Source organism: Chiroxiphia lanceolata, chromosome 2, assembly GCF_009829145.1.
Source record: "Chiroxiphia lanceolata isolate bChiLan1 chromosome 2, bChiLan1.pri, whole genome shotgun sequence".
Classification (NCBI taxonomy): Eukaryota; Metazoa; Chordata; class Aves; order Passeriformes; family Pipridae; genus Chiroxiphia; species Chiroxiphia lanceolata.
In genome coordinates this window covers 76,906,305-76,929,626 of record NC_045638.1, presented here as the reverse complement: position 1 = coordinate 76,929,626, position 23,322 = coordinate 76,906,305, and the positions used below count along the sequence as shown (strand labels likewise).

At 45.0% G+C, this 23,322-nt stretch overlaps 1 protein-coding gene across 2 annotated transcripts in view; it reads left to right on the top strand.

The window, feature by feature from the left end:
• The window catches only part of LOC116782666 (vitelline membrane outer layer protein 1-like), a 40,243-nt gene extending 17,273 nt beyond the window's left edge, over positions 1-22,970 (top strand). Inside the window, exons 2-4 of one of the 2 annotated variants that reach the window (XM_032679500.1) lie at positions 9,050-9,112; positions 22,014-22,117; positions 22,659-22,970. In XM_032679500.1, coding sequence (XP_032535391.1) covers positions 9,050-9,112; positions 22,014-22,117; positions 22,659-22,953 — 462 coding nt within the window. In that variant the 3' untranslated portion in view covers positions 22,954-22,970. Of the gene's footprint in view, positions 1-9,049; positions 9,113-21,252; positions 21,424-22,013; positions 22,118-22,658 lie in introns of those variants that run through there. The other variant, XM_032679501.1, reaches the window with a different exon arrangement.
• Positions 22,971-23,322: the final 352 nt, after the last annotated feature.

Here is a 23,322-nt window from a genome sequence, read left to right as displayed (position 1 = left end):
TTGGGCTGACTGACTGGGTATTTCTGTGTGCTCTAGGCCATTTTATACTCCTCCCACACTGTTACCAAGATACTGGTTGCCACCCATCAGCTCTCAGTAGCCATGTTCCTGAGCAGCTCTAATGTCAAACTGATCATCACAATTAGGTGTAAACCAGCTATAAATCACACAGCCTGGCTTTGTCAAACCTTCCTTATATGCAGCTTGGGATGTAGATAAGATGCTCCACAACTAACTGTATGCTGCAGAAGAACACACTATCTATGGAAACAGTATATCAGCAAACCCAGAAATCACACCTATTGCCAAAGAAATATGAAAGGGCAATAAAGAATCTATTATACTCTATTCTATTAAAATATGAATAAGCAAAGGGTTGTACTATTTAGAAACAAGAGGTGAGATTCTGAATGAACATAGACATCTATAGTGCAGATGCCTACATCTGAAATAATCGCAGTGAGGTCCCTTTATAGCAGCTGAGAGGGACAACGGGACAACAATAGAGAGGAACAGATACCTCCACATGAACCTCTCCCTAAAAATACCCCCTCTTGCCTGCTGACTGCAGGGAGGCATTATCCCCATCTGGACTAGGCTTATAACCTCAGATTCTTTTTATGCTTTTGTAGGCTAAAACCAGTAGCGCTGAATGAGAATTAGTAATATGGGCAAATGTTTAAGAGAAAACGAGTAATCAAATTATGTGCTGTGTGGTCCTTATTTTCTCATTTGCTAAATTGACTCAGATTAATAGAAAATAGAATAGCAGGAAAAATGCTATTGAGAGATGTCAGAAGTGATACAAGAGCCAGGATTTTCTAGACACATGAGCAGAGAAAGAAACTTTCAGCAAACAACAGACTAAGTATAACCATCTGTCAGATAGGAGACAGTTTCACATTAGTGATTGGATATAAAGAAGACCCCCATGACAAGGTGATGCTCCTCTTGTTGTGAACTTATTTTCAGGAAGTTTCCTACCTGCCTGTAACCCCCAGTTTTCATATAAAACTTTTCCTTGGAAAATTAGACATTTTACTTATTTACTATTTATCCACTAATGTTTTTAACACAGAAATTACAATCTTTACAGTTTCTTTCATTTTTTTATTTCTGTATTATTAATAGGACTAATTTCCTTCATCTGTAAATTATGTCTTCTTTCTATAGCCTTATTCTTCATCTGCTCATTGTAATTTTTGTTTACTATTACTAATATTGTTTTAGCACGTTCTTGTGAAACACTTACTGCCCTGGTGTGGGATCTCAGTTTCTTTCAGTTTTCAGTTCCTGTCTAGGAGCCAGCATGCCAAAACTGCTTATTTTTTCCGGAAACTGCCACAGAACAATCCTCTATAAATGAATCTGAGGCAGAGAACATGAAGAAACACAACAAGACAGGTTGTCCGTGCCTTCAGCCCTAAAGCAGAATCACTCCACAACTAAGTGCTCCCGAAGGATGAAGGATGTTTCCCCAACATGTGCTTAGAAACTTGCATTTATAAACACACAGAACCCTTAAGAAAGACAGTCTAGTGCTCAGCTGTCCTTACTGTTGGGCTGGCTCTCCTAACAGTTCCTGAAATGTAAGACTACTGTTTTTTTCATTATTATAATAGTATAGTTTATTCGTTTCTTCCCTACACCGCTATTTACACACTTAAAGACCAGAATTGGCAGGAAAGGAAGTTCACAAATTAGCACCAGATAATAGTAGCTAAAAAAGTAGGAGTATCTGCTCAGGTAGGATTGTACAAGGGCAGATGGGGATGGAGAGAGGTGCTGTCTGGCTGTAGTCCAGGTGTGCTAGAAGGAGGTGGAGGGAAGCTGTGAAGAGAACAGCTGGGACCTGCTGATAAAGCCAGAGCAGACAACTCCGTTCATTTCTGCCCAGGGTACAGGACATCACTGGGTAAGAACAGAAAATGAGGCAATATCTCATTTGGTATTGATATTTTCCTCTTTCTAAAGGTTTAATCACACATATGCTGTTTTCTAGACCTCTCATCATTTTTGCTGATCTCTTGTGGACTGTACTCAACTAGTCAAATGTGGTTTTGAACAGTATTTCAACAGAGACCTTGCCACTGCAGCATGATGCTTGAAAGGTGAAAGCTTTCTACTTGTTTATTTAGTTAAAATGCCCAATTAGATAGCAAGGGTGAGACTGGCATCTCTCTTCCTGTAGAAATGCTGCCTCACCAGTCACTCTCTCTCAATGCTCTTTGAAGGTGTCTATTCTTATGTTAGTGTAATACTTTTCACCTATGTTTATTTTGAATTCTATCCCCATCTTCTACTGTCTTCAGCATCTCCCAGGTTGATGACACCTATAAATTTAATAAGCAAACTCTGTATTCTACTGTGCAAGTCATTAATAAAAATATCGAGTAATTTCAGATGTAGAACAGTCTCCTGTGGAACATGGCTCGATACATGTTTCTACAATTGGATCAGGCTTTCGATGTTTTTCACCATTGATTCAAATTGATAATTAATTAAAAAAAAAAAAAAAGGGGGGGACTCTCCTGTAGTGCAGATTTGCTGACAGCCAGAGATCAAATGCCAATTTACACCCACTGCAAATCTTCAACTATAGACCACTTCACATATGAAAACTCTAGCAACTTATTCTGAAAATTCACTGCGAAAATTTCTCAGGAAACCTAGCCTTAACCACAGCCACAAGGCTGTTCAGTTCCCTGAAAATGAGTGTTGTTGTGTATCCAAAGTGATCCATCCCCTGGTCCATGTCAGTCGCACTTCCCTGGCTTTATGTTCTGTTTACACACTAGTGCATACCTGGCTTTCCAGCTTCAGTAAACCAAGTGGGGTCAGGCTACCACCAGCTACAGCATACATTGCCTTGGGATGCAGATTGATCAGCACTACAGAAGCAAGCCAGTTCCCACCACTTGGTCATGGAAAGCTGTCTGGTGCTAACAGCAATGCCAGCAGGGGTACTTCAGTCCCAGAGTGTCCCACAGACTCCCACAGTCACCTGCAGAGAGCTGGGACCTCTCAACTACTCTTGTCACTGATGTCACTTTCCCCAAGCTCCTACTGTGGATCTTGACCATCCTCATCAGTTCCTTTCCCCCCTCTTTAACAGCCCTGCAGAAAATGGCAGCATGTGCTGTGGCTGTGGTTTGGCCATGCCTGCAGTGGCGGGGTAGCTATGTGTGCTGGCTCAAGAACACCAAGACAAAGAGAACAGACTGCAGTCTACTCAGGGTTGGAGAGGGAAGGAGGAAGGAAGAAGGGAAAGAAAGAAACTCTGCAAAAAGCTCTGAAAATAAAATTGAATATTTGTAGATTATTTTGATAAATACTAGATCAGTCAAAGTTACCTTTATTTTTTAAAAAAAGGACTCGATTAACGGATCCTGAGCACAGGTGAAGAGAAGGATGAAAAGAAAGGAGACGATATGTCTTTCTTTGTCATCAAAATGTCTAAAAGTGTCTAATATATATTAAAGGTTTTTTTCTTATATTAAAATTTCACATCTCCTAAGGTGATTCAGGTGTTGGTTGCAAAGACTTTAGCCACCACTGCAAGGTGCATGCTCATAAGCAGAACAGATTACACCCTGATCTATGCCCAGAGCCAGGCCTATACTATGGTCTATACTATGTCACATGTTTTTGCAGAGAGTCTTGAGGCCATCACCCTAAGACAAGGATCCACGGAATAGAGTCTGTGTTTTCCAGGAAACCCACATGGGGAATTACAATCCCTTTCCAGTCCAGAGTAAGGTAGAAATAATCAATGATCGTTGGGAACTGCCATGTGCGATTACTGCTGGCCACTGCAGTCTGAATGTTTGTCCTGATGGGGCAACACAAGAAAAGTCCTCTCCCTCTCAGGAACTCTTCAGTCATGATGACCCAGAGAATTGACTGTGAAACAGACCCTGTCTACTTCAGTTAGCCATCCAGCTCTGGAATTGATGCTGCAAGGTACATTGATCCAGCAAAGCCTTTAAGCACAGTATTAATCTTCCAGAGTTCATTTATATTCCTAAAGTTCAAGAAGTGCTAAAGGGCTTTGCTGTACTTGACCTTGCAACACCTTAAAAGCTCTTCAGTTAGCAGCCTTCAAATCAAGGTCCCAAAGTCCTCACCACCGATCAGAGAACCAATGACCTGGGAGGCAGCCCTGGTCCTGATACAGTTCTCCTTTGTCACAAAACTGTGTGAACCTCAATGACCTGGACCCAGTGGCTTTGCCTGGGGATCTGGACTCACACATGTGTGATTAACCAGAAGATAAATCAAGTGATCAGCAACTTTGCTGATGTGTTATCCTGGGGCCTCTGTCAGGAACAGATGACTAGGGGAAGCACTAGTTAGGCACAAATTAACCCAAGATATTCTGTGCCTGGGAGTAGTTTGGGGTGAAAATACAAAGGCTAGTTCTTCAGAGTTATGAATAGATATTTCTTCTGTGGTTTTGAACCTGCTATATGCTTGACTTAACTGCTGCACATGCACTGATCCGAACACCCATTTCTTGCTTCACCTCTGTCATAGACATCAAGTGCAAGAATTGGTCACCACTTGCAAACAATGGTAGCTGTTTGGGGCATAACCTATTTATTATTTACACTCGGTTAAAAACCTCATCTAGAAAGGTCCAGTTTACCTGGTGAGTTTCCATAGTGTTCTTCCCTGAGGTATCCAAGGGCTCCACAACACTCCTTTGTTTCACATTTCTCCATGCAGTAGTCCAGGAAAAAAAGAACACATTTACTCTGACTGCCAGATTTCCTTGACTAGATTTCAAAGTTTCAGGTATTACATAGGATATAATAATTCAAGGCAAAGCTACAACTGCTTGCAGAAAACTTCGTTCTAAAGTCAAGACCCTAGTGCCTCATCGCAAACAACTCAAAAAACACCAAATGATTGGGAATCCATCTATGAATGAGTGAAATGATCCACCTTAAACCACCAAGGAAGGCATGACAGAGGTGCCCTAGGCAGGATTCACACTCAGTCAAGGCTCAGGATCGAGTCCCCAGGCTCTGTCTTGCTGTCAGTCACCCCAAACTAGCATATCTAGACGCTGGCTCCCTGGACAGGACCCTGGTGCTAAGATCCAGTTCACTTTGCAACATTTTCTGCTTTGCCCCTTGCCCAAAAACTTGCAAAGGAAAACAGGAGCAATCATCCCGACATCATTAAAATTGTAGCATTAAATGGGGTATATATATGCCACATCCCACTAGTTTGCGCTGTCATAGGTGATGCTGGGAGCTGCAGGGAGTAGGAAAGTCCTGAGGAGGTAGAAAGAGTAGTGGAGAAGGAAACAGAGGAGGCAGATGTCTCTCTCCTTGCACCCAGGTACTGACCACTAACATGGAGAGAAGCAAGGGTAGGCCAGAACAGCTATGGATAAAGGCAAGGGAGACACTGCTTGTGGCTCAGGGGGAAAGTGTCATCCACATGCACACAGCGCTCTGTGCAGCCACAGGACTCTCTCCCACATCTTCCTCCAACCTTATGCATTCATGGAAGCCCACCTGGAGAAGACAGTGTTGGCTGGGACAGCGCTTGCTGGTAAGAGGAAACTTCTCTTCCAGTGACTTCCTGTATTTCCCACATTTCCTGACCTGGAGTGCATGCTTGGAGCCAGCTTCTGGGAAGGGAGTTTAGTCCACACCAAAGCCTGCCACTGTAGCTGGCAGTGAAACATTAACAGACAACTGGTGATCTGAAGAGGGTCTTGCCCATGGCATGTCTCTTACAGCAGCCTTACAGGAAGCACACCTAACTCCTCCTCTTTGCTGGTTTTCAGGTTTTCAGACAGCCCAAGAGCTTCTTCTCATGAAAGACTCATTGTGACCATGCCAGGCTCTGCTTTATCTCACTGCTCAAAAGAGTCTGCTTATAAGCACTTGCCAGCCATGTTGCTTTTGGCATGTCCTTGAAACCTTCACACTGTTGTTTCCATTTATTCCCCCCAGTGTTCATCCCTCATGACAGTGTTCATCCCTCATAGCACACTCACAGTAGACATGTGAGAGACTCTCATGTTCAGCACAGGTGCAAAGGGACTACCAGGGAGAGTGCCTGTAGCGTGGTCCTTGCCACCTTGAGGAAGGATCTCTGAAACAGCAGAGAGAAGAAAGCAGACATCTTTTTTCTTTATTTTTATGGATCGCCTGCAGGTCAAAGCCCAAAGTGAAGTGGTTCTCATCACTTCTTCAGGTTTATGTGGGTTGCAGCCAAATGGCAGGTCTGGGTGTCCCTGGCTGCCACTGCGTCACCCTGCCTGAGCAAACACACCTGGCCCTTCAGCTACTCTCCAGGGTTCTTGCTTGCTTTCATATTTCAGGCAAAAAGGAGTGCCTTGGTGAAAAATATCCCTTTCTCAGCTATTTGTTATATTATTGTCCTTTCTTTTTTTGCACTTGGATAAAACTCCTGTGTACCAGGTCCTTTTGAAGTGGGCCTTTGTGTCCCAGTCCTGCTGCCTTTGGTCCCTTCAAAAAGTATTTTCTTGCATCACTTTGCTGAGTCCATCTTGTCCTCAGTGTTAAATTAACTATATAAAAATATTAAATCAAACAAATAATTGGTTACACATGCTACACTAGTTCTTGAGTTTCCAATGTACCGTTTATAGTGTTTAATTCTCTAAGTAAAAAGGAGCTATATCCCTCAAGCAATGCACACTGTGGCATCAGTAGTATTTAAATTTGCAAATTCATGGCATAAACTTCCACCATCCTAGTGAGTGGGGCTCACTACTATAGAAGAAATAAGATGCCATTTTAGTCCTTTTTTTTTCTCTCTGTCTCTCTCAAGCCATAGTCTTATTATTGTTCCAGAAAACTTTCCAGAGAAACTTTTGCATTAAGTCAGGCACTGCAACCACAAATGGGAAATTTCTGCACAAATGGCTATAGACTGGAAAAGCTACAAGAAACTGAAGTCAGTCTAGACAAGCAACAGTAGGAAATCAACAGGCATTTCTAGCAAGGCTGTACATAGCAACAATGCATATAACTCTTCCTAGAAGAAAATGTTAGCATCATGCTGAGTCCAAGTTTCTCTTCAAAACTGAAATTTATTTCAGGTGGAACCCTAGAAAGTACTGCCTTGAAAAAGACATCTAACAGCCTTTGCTGTGCACAAAAACACTCAGGCTGTGCATGCAAAAAGACGAGAAAACAAGATATAAGTAAGAAAGAGAAATATACTCTGTAAATAAACAACTAAAGCCCTTTACTCTTAATGTACCTTTGAGAAGCACCATTCTTCTTCCCCATGGCAGAGTTAAGGTGAGGTTAGGTTTAGGGTTGGGGTCCCAAGGTCCTCAGAGCTGGAAATCCCCCAGTATCATGCTTGGTGGAAGAGTTTAAAAGAGACAAAACACTATGGTCTAGATAACTGATGCCTGGAGGGAAGATGGACTGACTATCTGCAGAATTCTGAACTTGTTCATAGTGGTGTATAATTAGAAGCAATATCAGAGAGGAAAATTTGAATCTAAAAATATATTTGCCCAGAGCAAGCCTTAAGTGTCAGGCAAGGTTAGAAAATTTAGATATTGCATGTCCTTCACGGAAGCTAGGAGAGATACTTCTGTGATGACAAAATGTAGGTACAATTTTAAGAGGGGAAATATACTATCACAAGGACTTCTTGGACTTTCCTCAAAGGGAGAAGAATACAGCTATATACTCCTTTCTGTGAACCTGAGCTTGCCTTGCCTCCAGGATCTGCCTCTGTTCACTGCTCTGGCGTTTGCAACCACAGAAGCATTCCTTGGTAGAAGGTTTTGTTCACCAAGTACTTAATTCTCCTTTCATTTGAGGTTAACTCAGGTTTCACCCCTCTACTCTGAACTGTAGAACCCACCCCCTAGGGTTCCCTATTAGGGCTGCCAGGCAGTGGGTGAGCAAAAGGAAGCTGCTAATGACAATGCTGATATGCAAACTACCCACCCTTCCACAGCCTTGTGACAGTGACAGCCAGGACAGGCCATTGAAGCTCAGACTATGTGTCAAGGAGCACTGGCTGTGCTATCACTCAGATACTCAACAGGTCACTCACCCAGAGGCTTGGTCTCCTTTTCTCCTGTTGCTTCCAAGGAGTAGGAGCACAAAAGCACATTTTCATCCTCCCTGTTCCTAATGAGGAGGTTCCTGGGGCAACCAGAGGAATCTCCACTATCACTTCAAGTGGCTACCTTGGATTTGCACTACAGGTAAAAGTCTCCTCCACTCCCAGTAGTGTTCCATGCCAGCTATCCACATGTCATTAACTGCCTCTGAAAACCCTCCTTGATTCCAGAACGTGATTTTCCACTGCACAACCATCTGCAGTGGCTGCAGTGGTTCACAGTTTCCCCCCACCAAAAAAAACAAAAACAAAAACAAAAACAAAAACAAAAATAAAACAAAACAAAACAAAACAACAACAACAACAACAACAACAACAACAACAAAAAAAAAAAAAAAAAAAAAAAAAAAAGAGGCAGTTTTCATTCCAAACTGGGGCAAGTCACTGTGGAAAAATATTAACAGCATGTGTCTCTTCTGTGGCCACATCTGCAGAATTTAATCATGTAATTATACCTTGGCTCCTGCCAATGAGAGATCTATTAGCTAAAAGCTCCTCAGAAAAAGGGAAGCCTTAGTGCATAAATTAATGCAAATCAAGCCTGGTCTCTTCCCTCCCATGATGTTTGAAACTGTTATGATTTCTGTGTTGCTGCAAGAAATTAATGTTCTGCTGAAGCCTGGGGACAACAAGTTGATGAGAGGGGAGACAAGGGCAAGGCAGAATACAAGGTCCAGGACCTCAACTTTACAGTCCAGATGAGAAGGAAATATTCAGAAAATAGTCTGGTTTATGGATTGGTATTGAAACCATGTGGTGTGTCAACTTCAGTTTTAATGAAATTTTTTTAAGAGACTCATGTAAATCAAAAATTTTTTGTACAGAATTTTATTTGATCACTGAATAAAACTGATGTGACTTTTTGTTGTGTTCCAGTCTTTTTTCCTATCACTAGATCTTTGTTTCCTTCCAGGTGCAGTCTGCCCAAAGTAGAGGTGATGACACAGCTCTGAAGAGCACCTGCTTTATCATACAGGTATCAAAGTCATTAAGTCATTCCCATGAGTGGCAATTGATTTTCTTCTCTTCTGCCATGCAGCAGCTCAAACACAGTCATAGGCCTGTGAGTGGTGCACCTTCTGTGCAGAGGTTGACAACCCTCACCTCTCTACAGGAGGCACGAAGGTTGATTTCTTCAGGGAAACAGTGGGTGGAAAAGCAGGAGGAGGATTTGCACCAGCAAACAGGCTGGGTTACCAGGAAAACAAAGACAGCATTTTGGGAGGATGCTACAAGAGTTCAAGAGAGAGGAAATGGGAAAATGTCCCTAGTGTAGATCTGTGTCCCTGGGTGTGGTGGTTTGAGAGCCCCAAAAATCCAGTTTCCAAATCCAAGCCCCCCTCCCACAATTTGTTTCAGTGTGAGAGGGTTTTCCACACATAACACAACTCAGTATGGGGGGAAAGGAATTATATTACAGTTTATTACTTACACAAATAAATATAATAATACATTATATACACAATTCTAACTATCTCTCCTATGGTAAAGCAATATATTTACATTGGATCAAGTCTCTCCTTTCCCTCCAATAAAAGTTCAGAAGGGCAGCAGTGTCTCTCTTCTTCAAGGCAGCAGTCGTAGCTGGAGTTGTTGTAGTTGGAAAATATCTTTCTCTCTCTCTCCATTACAAGGCAAGGGGTCTCTTCTCACCCCTTGGCCCTTCAGCTCCAGCCAAAGTCTCTCTCCCGTGGACTGTGATAGCCAGGTCAAAGGCTCACCTCACCATGTCATATCACGAAGTGCAGGGCATTTTTGTGAAAGTCCCTTCCTCAGGGGATTCAAGCTCCTCCTGAGTCAGAACGTTTAGGGCAGCTCTCAGTTCAGTCTTTGCCCCAAGCATTCTACCAGGGCTCCTTTGCTCTGCCTCAGTTGCCAACGTGACAGCAGGGGGGCAAGGCCACTTCCCCCACATTCTGTCTTGATCCAGCTCTCAGGACGACTCCGAGTTCTCAGCTCTTCTCTCTCTCTCTCTAGCTTTTGCTGCATTTCAGAACTCCCTAAGAGTTTGGAAGCCCACCCCTCCTTTCTAGGAGGTCTTAGGGTTTTGGGAAAGTAATTCAGTCTTACCCCAAAACAGCTCTGGTGAGTTTTCTCTGCTCTGTTGCCAGCTTTCCCTCCTTGCAGGACATCTCTGCGTCTCTCAGCCTGGCTATGTGCCATGTTGCTGGTTGCCGGCTATCTTCTTGGCTTTCAGCCACAGCTCTCCACTCAGTGCTGCCTCTGCCACCACTTTTCCGTCTTCTGCTGCCCATTCACAGCGGAGAAACTCCCCCAGCCTTTGGCCACGGCACCCGATCCAGTTTTAACACTGTTCTGGTTTTCCATAGCCCCAGCCAGGGACTGAGGGCCCTTGGCCCCCAGCAGGGCTCTCTGGCCCCTCTCTCCTCATGGTCTCAAACCATGGCTGCCTCTCTTTTTCCAGCTACATCATCTCCCTTTTTTTCCAGCCTGTTGCAATATGTTGATTTCAAAGGAGCAAAAGGTAGCTTCTGATTGGGCCCTACACCAAGAACACCACCAACCTCGGGGGTTACCACTTTTCTAACTCCAGGGGGAAACACTTTTTACCCCAGGACACTGGGTTAAGTGGTGTTTGCACAGAGACGCCTCTCCTTTCTTGTTTTCACCTTCAGTCCAAGAGACCTTGCTCACACCATCAGGATTTAGACTGAACCTTCAGCATCAATGAGACTATACCCTGTGCAGGGTACTTCAAGGCATTCAGTTTCACTTGGAAGCAACACAGAGTTCAAGTGCTAGCCCCCTGAAAATGCCTACTTCAGAGGTGTCAGGAAATGAGCAGATAAACCAAATTGGAGATGGCTCAAATCTCCTTAGCAGCATAGCAATGTTCAGCTCAGAGTTGCCAACAAGGAGGATAGAGTGTGCATTGATGTTTACCCTTGGAAAAGAAGACCAGCAGGAAGAGGCAGAACTGTGAAAGAAATGGATGAAGACCTGTTATTCTTGCTGGTGCCAGGGCAGAGAGACATTTGGAAGCATTGTCTGCGGCCACACTTCTCCCCACAGTAGTGGTCACTTCCCCATACCCTGCTGCTGGCAAAGAGGTGACAAGATTGGACGGGCATGGGGCAGCACAGTTCTCCAGTTGGGAGAGACTGGAGTCTTCTGAGGAGTTGGGAATGTTGGAGGCAGTGACTGCAAAAAGACTTCCCTCTGCAACAGCCACAACGCAGCCACCCCAATCTTCTCTCTGCAGCAACCACAGTGCTCCCAGCCTGGCTTTCCAACCGGGGGCCACAGGTATTTTGCCCATTGAGGCTCTTGACAATGACCTATTTTACTTTGGCCTGACATGTCCTGCAACCAGGTCCTGCAAACAGGTCCTGTTCTGGTAGGGTGGCAAACGACCCTACAGTGTTCAAAGTACTAGAAGACTCTTTGTCCTTCCCTACAGGGTCTGAAGAAGCTTTTTCCCATTCACTGTCTGTCATTCCCATTCTGCAGTCTCACACAGTGTTCAAGTCCTTGAAGCTGGTGGAAGCAGGATTTCCCATGAGGCTCGTTATTACTTGGCACTTAGACAATCCTAACCACTGCAGAGGAGAGCAGTGGTGATAAGTCAACCAGCTGATGCCACGGCGCTGGCTGCTACTGGTGCATTGGAGATCTGCTGCCCCTGCTCCCATAACCGGTTTTCACTGATGCTGCACCAGTGGGTACCCAGACTGGGGAGGCTTTACAACACCACAGAAGTGTTGCAAAAAAGTTAATATATTACAAGACACACAAACAGCGCAAGTCCTGCTCCTTTGTCCTTGTTCACTTAAATAATTAGTCCAGTTCTGGAAATAGCAGAGAAACTCAGAGGGTTTTTGGGGGGGGGGGGGCGGGGGGGTTTTTTTCTTTTTTGAGAGAGAGTTTACTCAATTAAGCCACTGTTTCTTCCCTGTTTGAGCCAAAAATGTCCTTTCACCTCCCATCCCTACCTTGAAAAAGAGCTAATGCCAGTCTGAAAGGGTGCTTCCTGAGCATAACCCAGGCCAGACCTGTGCCAGTGCTCAGGCAGGCATGCTTGGACTCACCCAGCTCCACGAACAATGCTGTAGCTAGAGGGAAGTGCCAAGTATCCCAGAAAATTTGCTCTATGGCATTTCTTGCATGTAAGCGCTAAGAAGAATTTATTTCCTTGTTTGTTTTCTTCACTGCTGCTTAGGGGATATTTACCCTTTGTTAGGCTCACATTGCTGGTCAGGAAAAGGACTCCCCAGGCAGCAGGAATTCAATGTCCAACAGTTTATCTGCAACTCTAGTCCAGCTTGTATTAATAAAGTTTGAAGATTATTTAGTACTTCCAGTCTGCTGGCCAGCTGCAGAGGGGCTTGGAAATTCAGGACAGGCCTACACTGACAGGAAAACATAATGCATGCAATAATATGTGATTCAATAAATATTTTTATATACTTAATCTGATAAATGCAGCACATGCTGTAATGGATATATGACCCTGGTTACTTACAATCTTCATCAACAGTTTGTATAAACATCAAGATCCCAGCTGCTCAACTACCCTTGCTTGTATTCTGGATTTTCTCCCAATTTTACTCTGCAAATACAGAGAAAATAAACACAATGTAACAATGCTTTGGGCAGGAGTCTTCACCCATTTACCAGTGCGAAGCTCCTGTAGACGCCTGTCACTTGACATTTCACACTCCCCTTTCTGCTGCACCGATGGAGGCTTTGCTGCCCGTGAGCACAGTGGTGCAAGGGCCAGGGCAAGCAGCCAGGCAAGGCCCCAGAGAAAGCTATCTCCAGCAAGCCTACAGACAAACATGACATGATCATGTGTGGCATCTCCCTCCCACCCCAGTCCATTTGGTCACACCTCCAGCAACTGATACTTCAGCAAGGAGTCTGTGGCTGCAGAGTGCCTGTCGTGAACACTGAACCATGCCCATGGTAGCTGCACTGCTCCCCATGAGGCTCTTCCCACCAGGGTCCCCTCTGGCCCCAGGCACAACTACATGTCCAATGAGTCTCCAGAGGAGAAAATAGCTCCTGGGGGCTCTGCCACAGCTCAGCAGCTGAAGGTCAGGGTGGGCTCTTGACTTGCACAATCATTTGATTAGAGCAAACAGGTCTGGAAAGATGTTCAGGAGGTCTTCTAGTGCATTCCTACCCCAAAGCAATCATTGCATGCTAATCACCACTGATGCATGTCTCCTCAAACTTTGCCAAAAATCCTCCAGTGATAGAGATCTTGCAACCTCCCTAGGTTTAATTATCATTATCAAGAGAACTCCTTTGGCCAATCTCAGCCTGCTGCAGTTCTCATCCATCATTCTTTGCCTCAGCCAGACAGAAGCCAGGTCATTGCCTTCCACTTTGCAGCAATATTCTGTACCATTGCAGGTTCTTATCCTGCCAACCACCCGCAGCGGCTGTGAGCTGTTTGTAATGCTGGGCACAGAGACTTGCTGACCTTCTCATACCCTTCAGACCCCCGGTGATTGCACTCTTACTGTGATATGGTTTCTAAGTCCCTGAACCAATGCCTAACTCCTCAATGTACTCCTTACCTCTCCCACTTGAGTGGGGATTCCCGTACAGCCACCAGCCTCCCTCTCACACTGACTCTCCTCGAAGCCCACCTTGGCCCCTTACAGCTGGCTCCCAGCCTGGGTCTACCTGGGATGGAGGCAGCCCAATCAGGAAGAAGACAGAAAAATTTGGGGTAGATTTTCTCTTCTGAGCTCCCTGCATTGTTCTCCCCACATCCTCCCACAGCAGCACTAGCTGCAGACTCCTTACTGAACTACTCTTCCCACGACTCCCTCTCCCCTGTTCTCCCAATCTCAATTACACTGTCCCAGCTCTCACGCTCGTTATGTACAGGTCATGTTTTCCAGACTGCTGACCATTTTTGTTACTTTCCATTGGACTCTATCCAACTGGGCTTCCTTCTGGAAGCTCAGTGTCCTCAACTGAGCAGAGCATCCCCGCTGGGGACTCACACATGCTGAGAAGAAAAATCACTCCATTTGTCTTGTAGTCTGTAATTTGGTTCATATATCTCGGCATGGAGACGACCTGGCGCCGCTGACTCATGTGCTGCCTTTGATCCATTATGACCTCCAGACTTTCTCTGCAGAGTGATGTTAATGCAGGTATTTTACCTCATGCAGCTGCTTATTTCTGCATAAGGTGGGAGCTCACTCCTGTCCCTGCAGAATTGCATCCTATTTTTCTCAAACTGTTCCTCCAATTTGACAAGATCATTTATCAGACTCAAGCTGTGTCCTCCAAAGCACTTGCAGCCTATTACAGCTGGTTATGGTTTGCAAAGTCAATAAGCTTGTTATTTATTTTATAGACAACCATTAATAATGACCTGGCCTGGCATTTCCTTACTCCTGACTTTCTTCCCACAGGCCACCCTGTTCAGTCTTCATTAAGCTTTTCTGTGGAAATTGGATTTGGCCAGGCAAGAGAAAAGAGGAAACAAAGCTAAACTCAGGTTATTACTTGTTTCCCACCTGAGGGCAAAAAGGAGTAACACATAATGCATGTCATCTGCTTCATCTTAGTGGTCAGAGCCAGTAGCAAGTCACAAATATGTGTTCTTATGCTGTGGTCATGTTACATAGCCACCAAATCAAGACCACCTCCCACATGCCAGCACGTCCCAAAGAGGAGCTGAAAGATGGAAGAGGTTGCTGCATGCAGTGTCTGGGGCAAAGATTATCAACAAGCCTGGGGTAGCTCATTAAAGGGGACACTGCTGATGTCAGGGGTCAAAAGGAAAAAGCCATCAATCCTGCAAATGGGACTATAAAAACAGAAAAGCTCCCCGACTGCTCCTTTGCTTGGACAACTGAGGACCTAATTTACATCCACTATAATGTCTGCTTCTCCCATCGATGAACTTCAAAATGTTGCCCAGCTGTCCCAGCTCCTCAGTAAACATGGCCAGTTTTCCTGTCTTGTTCCTATACTGAGCAGTGGCTCTCCTCACCCTGACAGCTGCTTTCAGATGACACAGGAGCATATAGTAGTGGTGGTTATAAAGGTTGTATTACTCTATATTGCTGGAGTATAAATTCATTCATTTGCAAAGCTAGGCTCAAGATGAACTGTTGACATGCAAACCTGCTGCAGCTGTTCTCTGCCTGCTCTGTTCCTGCATGATCAGGACAATGGAGCTCAGCAGCACAGCACTGTCCCTGCTATGCCTGTGGAGGCTCCTGGGCTAACGAAGGGATTCTGTATTTTTTGTCCTGGGGCTATACCAAGGGATTTGCAATGACATTAAAAAACTCTCCTTTTCCATGATCTCCCCTTCTGCCCTTGTACTTTCAATATCCAGTTTCACAAGGTGAATTAATTTCTCATTGAGGTATTTTCCTTGTGAGGTGGTTTGTTGGGTTTTTTTCCTCCCTTTGATTGCAATCAGCAAACAGGCCCTTGGAGTATAAAAGCTAAAGGAATAGCTAAAACTCAAGTTTTAGACTGCGGGAATGTTATTAAAGAAGACTTTTGAGAGTGGAGTGATGTTATTAAAGAAGAATTTTGTGATTTTGCAGACAACAGTAATGGAGATTTAACTATTCAAATGTCCAAAGTTTCCAGACAACACAGAAAACATCAGAAGTGAGTGCAAAGGAAGGGCTCAGAAGAATAAATCTGTGTGGTTTACAAAAGACAAAGAATGAGATAATGTCTGGAAATTGATTAGAGAAGTGACTGTGTAAACTGGGAAGAAGAGCATAAATCAGGAAAGAAATGTGTTCAGAATTAACTCAGAGGACAAGAAGAAGAGAAGCATTTTACTGTCACAGTTATGTCAGTGACACTGCCATATATCTAGTTTTATACTAGTTCAGTCCCAGACAGAATCTCAGCAGACATGGCTTTTTCACAGAACCTGAGCATCCTGCTTAAAGGAGGGACAACTTCAAAGAAAAATCAAGTTTCTGAGGGTCATACCCAGTCAAGTTTTTTTTTCCCACAACAAATTCTTTTGACAAATTTGTTTATTTTCACTCTTCAAAGTGAGCAAGAGCTGGCAGCAGTACATTGTGCCAGCATAGCTATTGCTTTGCTTGGTATGAAATACCAACAAAACTTTGCTAGTGCTAAAGTCACCAGGGCTCACCACCTGTAAGAAATTCCTTGTCAGATTTGATATACAAAGAGAAGCACCTGAGTTAATTTTAATTCACTTTTGCACCCTTGTCTCTCTTCAGATTTTCTGGAAAACCCTCCTTGTAAGCTCTCCAGGACAGCTGTGGGACACCATCACCCGTCATTCCCTGCCTCAGCTGCAGCCAGGATTCCTGCTCATTGAGCAGGAGGGACAAGTTGGGCATCTGGCAGGTAAGATGCTTGAAAAAACTGCTGACCTGCCTTCCAGCTTTCTTGGACAACAGCTGTAATTGGTGTAATCTAACAAAGGGAGAATGGCGCTGGCACGGAGCGTGTTCAGAGCTGCAGGACAGCAATTTCTCTCTGCATCTCAGGGCTGAGGTGATGCTGTGGGTCTATGTCAGCAAGTCCTCAGGAGTTCTCAGAGTAGCTCCTGGTTCTCTATTCCCTTTGCTCACTGACAAACCATAAATACAGACCCTGCACAGGGTTCTTCTCCATTCTTCCTGCCAAAAGGCAGTCTTCAAAGGAAAACCTAGAACTCGTAAACTGACTGACAGCAGGAATCTGAAGGTTATGGTGCTGGAAGTACAGGAAGACGAAACACAAGTTATTAACATGTACTTGAGTAAGGGTAAAAGGAAATAGGCAATGTCAAACCACAAGGCAAGAGAGGCTGCCGGAGACAGTGAGTGCTAAAATTGTGGACAGATGGAAAAAATAGAACATATCTGGTGACAGGCTGCATGTGAAAACACAGCAGACAAAAAGCACTTTGAGGAACAAATGGCAAAGGGAATTAACACTATCAATGTTTCTTCACATCAAAGATTCAGGAGCCTGTCAGAAAATCTGTAGGACCAGCTGACAATATAAAAGAAGATTACAGCAGATATGGCTATTTTAAATTTTTTAGTTGCTCAGTGTCCATAGTGGAAGAAACTTTGTGTTCAGACAGTTCCAGTCATTCTTAGGGGATAGGGATCATAAGAAAAATTAGGTAAAATCAAAATTGCTTTGGAGAAGAGATGAAAAAAATCACAGAGTGAATAGCAAGGAATGAATAGAACTGATAAAAAGTACTCAAGAGGTCTAAGATGTCTCTAAACTGGAAGAACTAAGGTCATATCAGTGATGGATAACATGTCATTTAAAATTACTGGAAAGCTATACAGTGGTCAGTTTTACAAACTTGCTTGAAGATTGATCTGAGTAACTATAGGCCTCTTATTGCAGCTTAGATACTGCAGTGGAGTCTGTCGATGTGTACCGGATTTATGTGGCAAAGTCTTTGTAGTGGGGGAACTTCAGGGGTAGCTTCTGTGAGATGATGCCAGGAACTCCACCTATGTCAGACAGGGCCAACACCAGCTGGCTCCAATGACTGCTATCAATGATGCTGGTGGCACCTTTGTGATAATATGTTTCAGAAAGGGTAAAACTGCTGCACAGAAACTGGGAGAGAGGAGTGAGACTAGTGAAAGAAACAGCCCTGCAGGCACCAAGAAAGGAGGAAGGAGGAAGAGGAGGTGTTCCAGGCACTGGAGCAGAGATTCTCCTGCAGCCCATTGTGCAGACCATAGTGAGGCAGCTGTGCCCCTGCAGCCATGGAGGACCACGAGAGAGCAAATACCTTTTGAGCCACCGCATCTGTTTTTAAACTGACATGACAGCAACAGGAGTACTCTGTCGGTCAGTTTCAAAGACTGACTGACCCCCTTGGCAGCATCAAAGAGTTCTTGATACTAGGTCCTTTATCAAAAAAACTATCTTTAGTTTTCAGCTGTGGGAACAATTTAGTTGGCTTTATCTCCAGTAACAGTACAAGGGCCATTGCAAGAATGTTTTCAGCCCACACGCAACCTAAAGTAGCTGTTTCTCACCACCATCTAAGAAGGTTTATGTTGCTAGAGAAGTTCAACTGAGAACACATCTCCTGGAAATCCCCATCATCTTATAAATGGGCAGTAAGCAACAAAATACCTTCTGGCCTACAGAAAGTGGGAGTCACCTAATATGCACTTAGGCATCTACGATGTAAATGTATACATGCAATGCAAGCACTTCATTCTTTCATCTTGATGTTTTGGCTCTGTGATCACCTTTTTCTATTCTGCTGGTTTCTGATTATTTCGAGCACCTACACTGTTCAAATATTTTGTCTTCATTGTAACTCACAGCTCTGTTTTGTCATAGGGAGAAGGACTCAAGTCCTCCAAAAAGAAAACCAAATATTTCCTTTTAATTTATATGTTTGAAAAACACAGAACCGATCTTTGGTCTGCATTAGCCGTCATATCTTCACTTCTATAGCTTCTATTGAGTCTAATGCTATCCTGCCTTCCAATATTTTGATTAAAAGAAGACGGGATATGTCACATAACATGACCCTACAACTAGCGGCTATACCTAACCAGCATAGAGGCTGCCAGACTCACTGAGTTCAAACTCCAGCTTTTCAATGTAACATAATTAAAAATCCACCCATTCTGCACTTGCAGCCTGGTACTTTTCCTGCCTGATTGGAGGACCATAGGTTAACTGAAAGGAAAAACAAGCACGGGGTGAAGAGAAAGAGCTTCCCCAGACGACAGAATGCTGATTAACAGGGATATTGGGAACATCACTGGATACTCAGGGGAGCAGATCTACCCAAAAATACTCATTGGCCTTGCACTCCAGCAGCACAAATTCAACTGCTGATACTGATACCATTGTCTTCATTTCAGTTCATTCCTTATTCCCCTCCTAGACCTGGGAAGGTTTTCTGTAGGGAAAAGGCTGAGGGGTGGATGGCAGAATAGAGGGGAAATTCTTTGACTTGAGAAGAAGATTTATCACTCTGGAAGAGTTAAAAATCAATGAGAGATAGGAGAGAGAAATATAAAGCTCAGATTAGTTCTTTATTTGTTTTCTTGCTTCCCACTGTGAAGTTATAGAAATGCATACAATGTTCGCATTCTCCCACAGGCAGTTAATTACTTGTGTGAATAGTTATCACTGCTTGCTGCTGGAATATCCCATGACCACTGACCCAGTGCCACTGTCTGCCACCTCCTAACCAGGCAGCCAAAAAGAACAACAAAAAATCAGGAAAGATGCTGAGCAGGGTCTTTTTGCAGGAAGGATCTTTGTCCTCCCACCTGCAGTGGCGGGACTGTTGGGGCTGGAACCCAGGCTGATTAACAGAGAGGAAACAGGAAAAGATGTGTGAAAGTGGAAGACAGAGAAAACAGGCCCTGTCAGTAAGAGGGACTTAAACAGAGCAATATTCAGCTCTGTGGATGTAACTGCAAACTGTGAAACATCTCTACTTTTTTGGTATCAGCCAGCTCAGGATGTCCTCCCCCACCTAGTTCCTCTTCACCACTTCTCTTTAAGATCCTTGTACGGTGTCTCTGACACTGCTCCACCAAAGCTGTAACTTTCCACATACCCTAAAGCCTCATCCTGCAGTCAGAGGTTAATGAAGAGGGTTGATAATATCACTTATTCATAGCTCTTCACTGCATATGGAACCTGGCAAGGGCCCATTGCTCTTGCTGTGGTTGCTGCCACTCTTATGAGGAAATCCAGCCAACACCTCAAGCTTAGAAAGTCCTATGTCACCAGGAGTAACAAAATATCTATGAGCTATCCATTCTCCTGACCAGGACCCTGACCACACAGCCTTTCATCGGTGTTGTCTTCTTCCTGACATGTTCATGCTGTGTATGAGATACAATGACACATTTTCGTTCTCACTGTCTCCTTTGAGATGCTGTGACTATCTCAAGACTTTTACAATTATACCCAAGGGGTAACATTAGAGGGTTTCAGCTGAAAGCAACACTTTCTCCTGCACCTGCACAAAACAGCTCTTACAGAAGCAAGCTATTCCATTCTTCATTGACTGAAGCCTGGAATAACTCTTTCTCCCTGTATTGGCTATACTTACAGTGCTGGTATATACTGATATATATATACTACTCACATATTCTGATATAATGGTGATATAAACCTCACAAGACAAATCTCCAGGTGGCATCATCACTGACTCTTCAATGGACTAGGAGCAGCTCATCCTGCTCTGCAACTACTCACAGGATACCCTTGAATATTGCTGTCAAAACTGCTGCTGCTTTGCCGAGTTCCTTTGGAGGAACAAGGAATGCAACAGGAACTCACACCTGAGAGAGGCACAACAGCAGAAGTAGGGGCTGCTTCTGTTGGACACTCTCACCTATCTGGATGCTCACATCTCCAAAAGATACACTTGAGCAGCTGGGAGCTGCATCTGCACAGCTCCATGGGATGGTGTGATTGCATGCAGTTTTGCTCCCATTCTTTGGTCCCCAGTGCAAGAAAGATGCAAATAACCTGGATTAAATTCAGCAAAGGCTCCATGAGATGGATGGCTGCTGAAGCACTCACTCTGAGTAGGGCTTGACACACTTAGTCACCTACACTTAATGCCTTCCCAGAGCAAAATGCAATGGCTTCCTGTGCAGGCACTTTCCTCAATCTCAGTGGGACGGTGAGGAGAGAAGGAAAGCAAAGAGGAAACAAGTAAGGATTTCCACAGGGCAAAGGACCCTGAGACTGCTCCATCTCAAATTTTGCCTCAGCCCCTTCAGAGGTTTCTTCCCCTTGCAGTCCACCATTGCTCTTCCTACCTCCCTCTCTCCAACATCCTCCTGGCAGCATTGTCAGGATTCTCTTCCAACCACAGCACTCCCTTGGGAAATAGTCCCAGCTCTGACCCCCTTCTGTTTCCTCACATCCACAAGTTTTCACAGCCCTGCAAGTCCCCTGACCAGTGCATACCAGTGACAGCCCTTCCACCTGGCAAAGGTGGCCTCACCACTGAGGGACAAGCAGTCACCAGGAGCAGTACATAGCAACAAGGAGCACTCCCCATGAGCTTTGTAGACACTCCCCAAGGACTCCCACCCATTCTCCTGGCAAATAAATTCCCCTGTGCCATCACCTCCGTGTAGTGAGAGATTGAGTAGGTTCCCTGCAATGCAGCTGCTTGTCCCAGCCGTCCTCTGCCTGCTGGGCTCCTGCTGCCTCCAGGGCACAGAGGCACGACAATATGAGTCAGTGCTCATGGTGCCAAATGGAGGTCCCTGGGGTTCCTGGGGGCACAAACAGTTTTGCCCCAGTGGCTACGCTAGGGGATTTGAATTGAAGGTAAGATTTCACTTCTTCTTCAGGGGGGAAAAAACCTGCTGTGAAACAATGTTATTTTGTTCTGGTCCTAGCGGAGCTGACCACAACACTTTGTCCCATCGCAGCGTTTGCATTGTATTTGCATTTCTCATGCAGGCTTCTCAGCAAGAGTTCTCTAGAACAGAGTAGCTCTCCAGGCTCCCTGCCAGTAAATGATTTCTTAGCAGAGGAGTCCACTGGGTAAAAAAAAGACCTGGAGTCAGTTCAGCAGATCCTGTTCCCGGGTGTCTGGAAGAAGTCCCACCTACCAGCATAACATCTCTGGGTATCATAGCACACGGTGAGAGTGTGGGCATGACCTGGGACAGCAGCCACACAGCATTCCTGTGTCCAGAGCCTCTAATCCACCATTTGGAGAAAAAAAGAGGTGGGCAACAGCAAAAAAGCCTTCCTGAGAAATGCTATGGAGCTGCCTCACAGCCCTGCCCAGCTGCACTGTCTCGCTCTATACACAAAGCCTCCTACAAACCCTCATCACGAGGGTTCACCCCATCACTTCTTTTAAATTGGGGATGGTGCTGACCTCTCCTGTTTTCTTCCCCTCTTCTAAGGTCCAGCCCTACCAGGGGTTTTGGCTGTTTGCCGATGACACGGCTCTAAATGGTATCCGCCTGCTCTGCACAGATGGCACAGTCATTGAGTCCTCCGTGGGATGGTGAGTATCTTCACTTTCTCATCTTCCTTCAGGGCAGCAGCTTCTGGGAAGCATGAAGGAAAAGCAGCAAGTGGTTTCTGCATAGCCCACATACCCCTGTGAAGGTGGTTCACCACCTGCTTGCAGAGGTGGGTGAGTTCCCCTTGACCACAAAGTGTGAAGGTCTTACGGAAAAGATCTGGTCCCAGGGAAAGGAACAGTGCTGTCAAAGATGAAGGAGAGTTTAAAAAGGATGCAGTTCTTAAACGTGTACTTTCTCCTTTTCCTCAAACGCTTACTTTGAAAAGGGCATCAAGTAGCAGGGACAAAGCAAGCAGCTGAATTTGCCAAGGAGTTGTGCAGGAGCAAAGCAGCCTGGGGTTGGTGGTGTCTGGGCATCCAGGGAATGCAGATAGAAACAGGTGCTCCTAGAAACCTGCCATCTCTGTGTAGGGGTGCAGGATTGCTCCAGGACTGCCAGGATCCCAAGCACGTTGCGGTGTTGACTGCAGCACAGCAGAGGCTGAACAAAGTCTTGGCGAGTTGTTTTCTTCTCTGGCAGGTGGGGAAACTGGACTGAGGCCCAGCTCTGCTCCAGCAACAAGCTGGTTTCCTTCTCCCTGCGTGTGGAAAAGTGGCAGTACTTTCGTGACAACACAGCAGTCAACAATGTGAGGTTTGCCTGCTCAAACGGAACAAAGCTGGAGGGCTGGGGACTTTCAGGGGGTCACTTTGGCCCATGGAGCAGCAACTGCACCTCTGGGGCTATCTGTGGGCTCCAAACAAAGGTGGAGGGACCCCAGGGAAAGAGGGATGACACAGCTCTCAATGACCTGAGAGTCTTCTGCTGTCAGTAACCCAACTCCCCACCATATGGCAGCATCGACAAAGTTGTACAGCATTAAACCTTGAATCTGTGCTTGCACAAGTAGCAGTGTACATTTTTCTCTGTCTTTTTTTTATCAAGAGTAGCCAGATCCCATGGCTACAGCACCCTGGGGCTTTCTTCCTGCCACCATCCAGCTGATGCAAGGTTGCTGCACCTCCTTGCTCCAGGCCCAGCCTGCAGCAAGGCTGAGGACATGTTACCAGGAGGTGCACACATGAGCGCACGCAAACACACACACACCAGCCACGGATGAACAGAGAGAGCAGTGCCTTTACACTGTGCCTACACCTGCATAGACTCACACACACACACAGTGCTCACACACACATGAACAGTA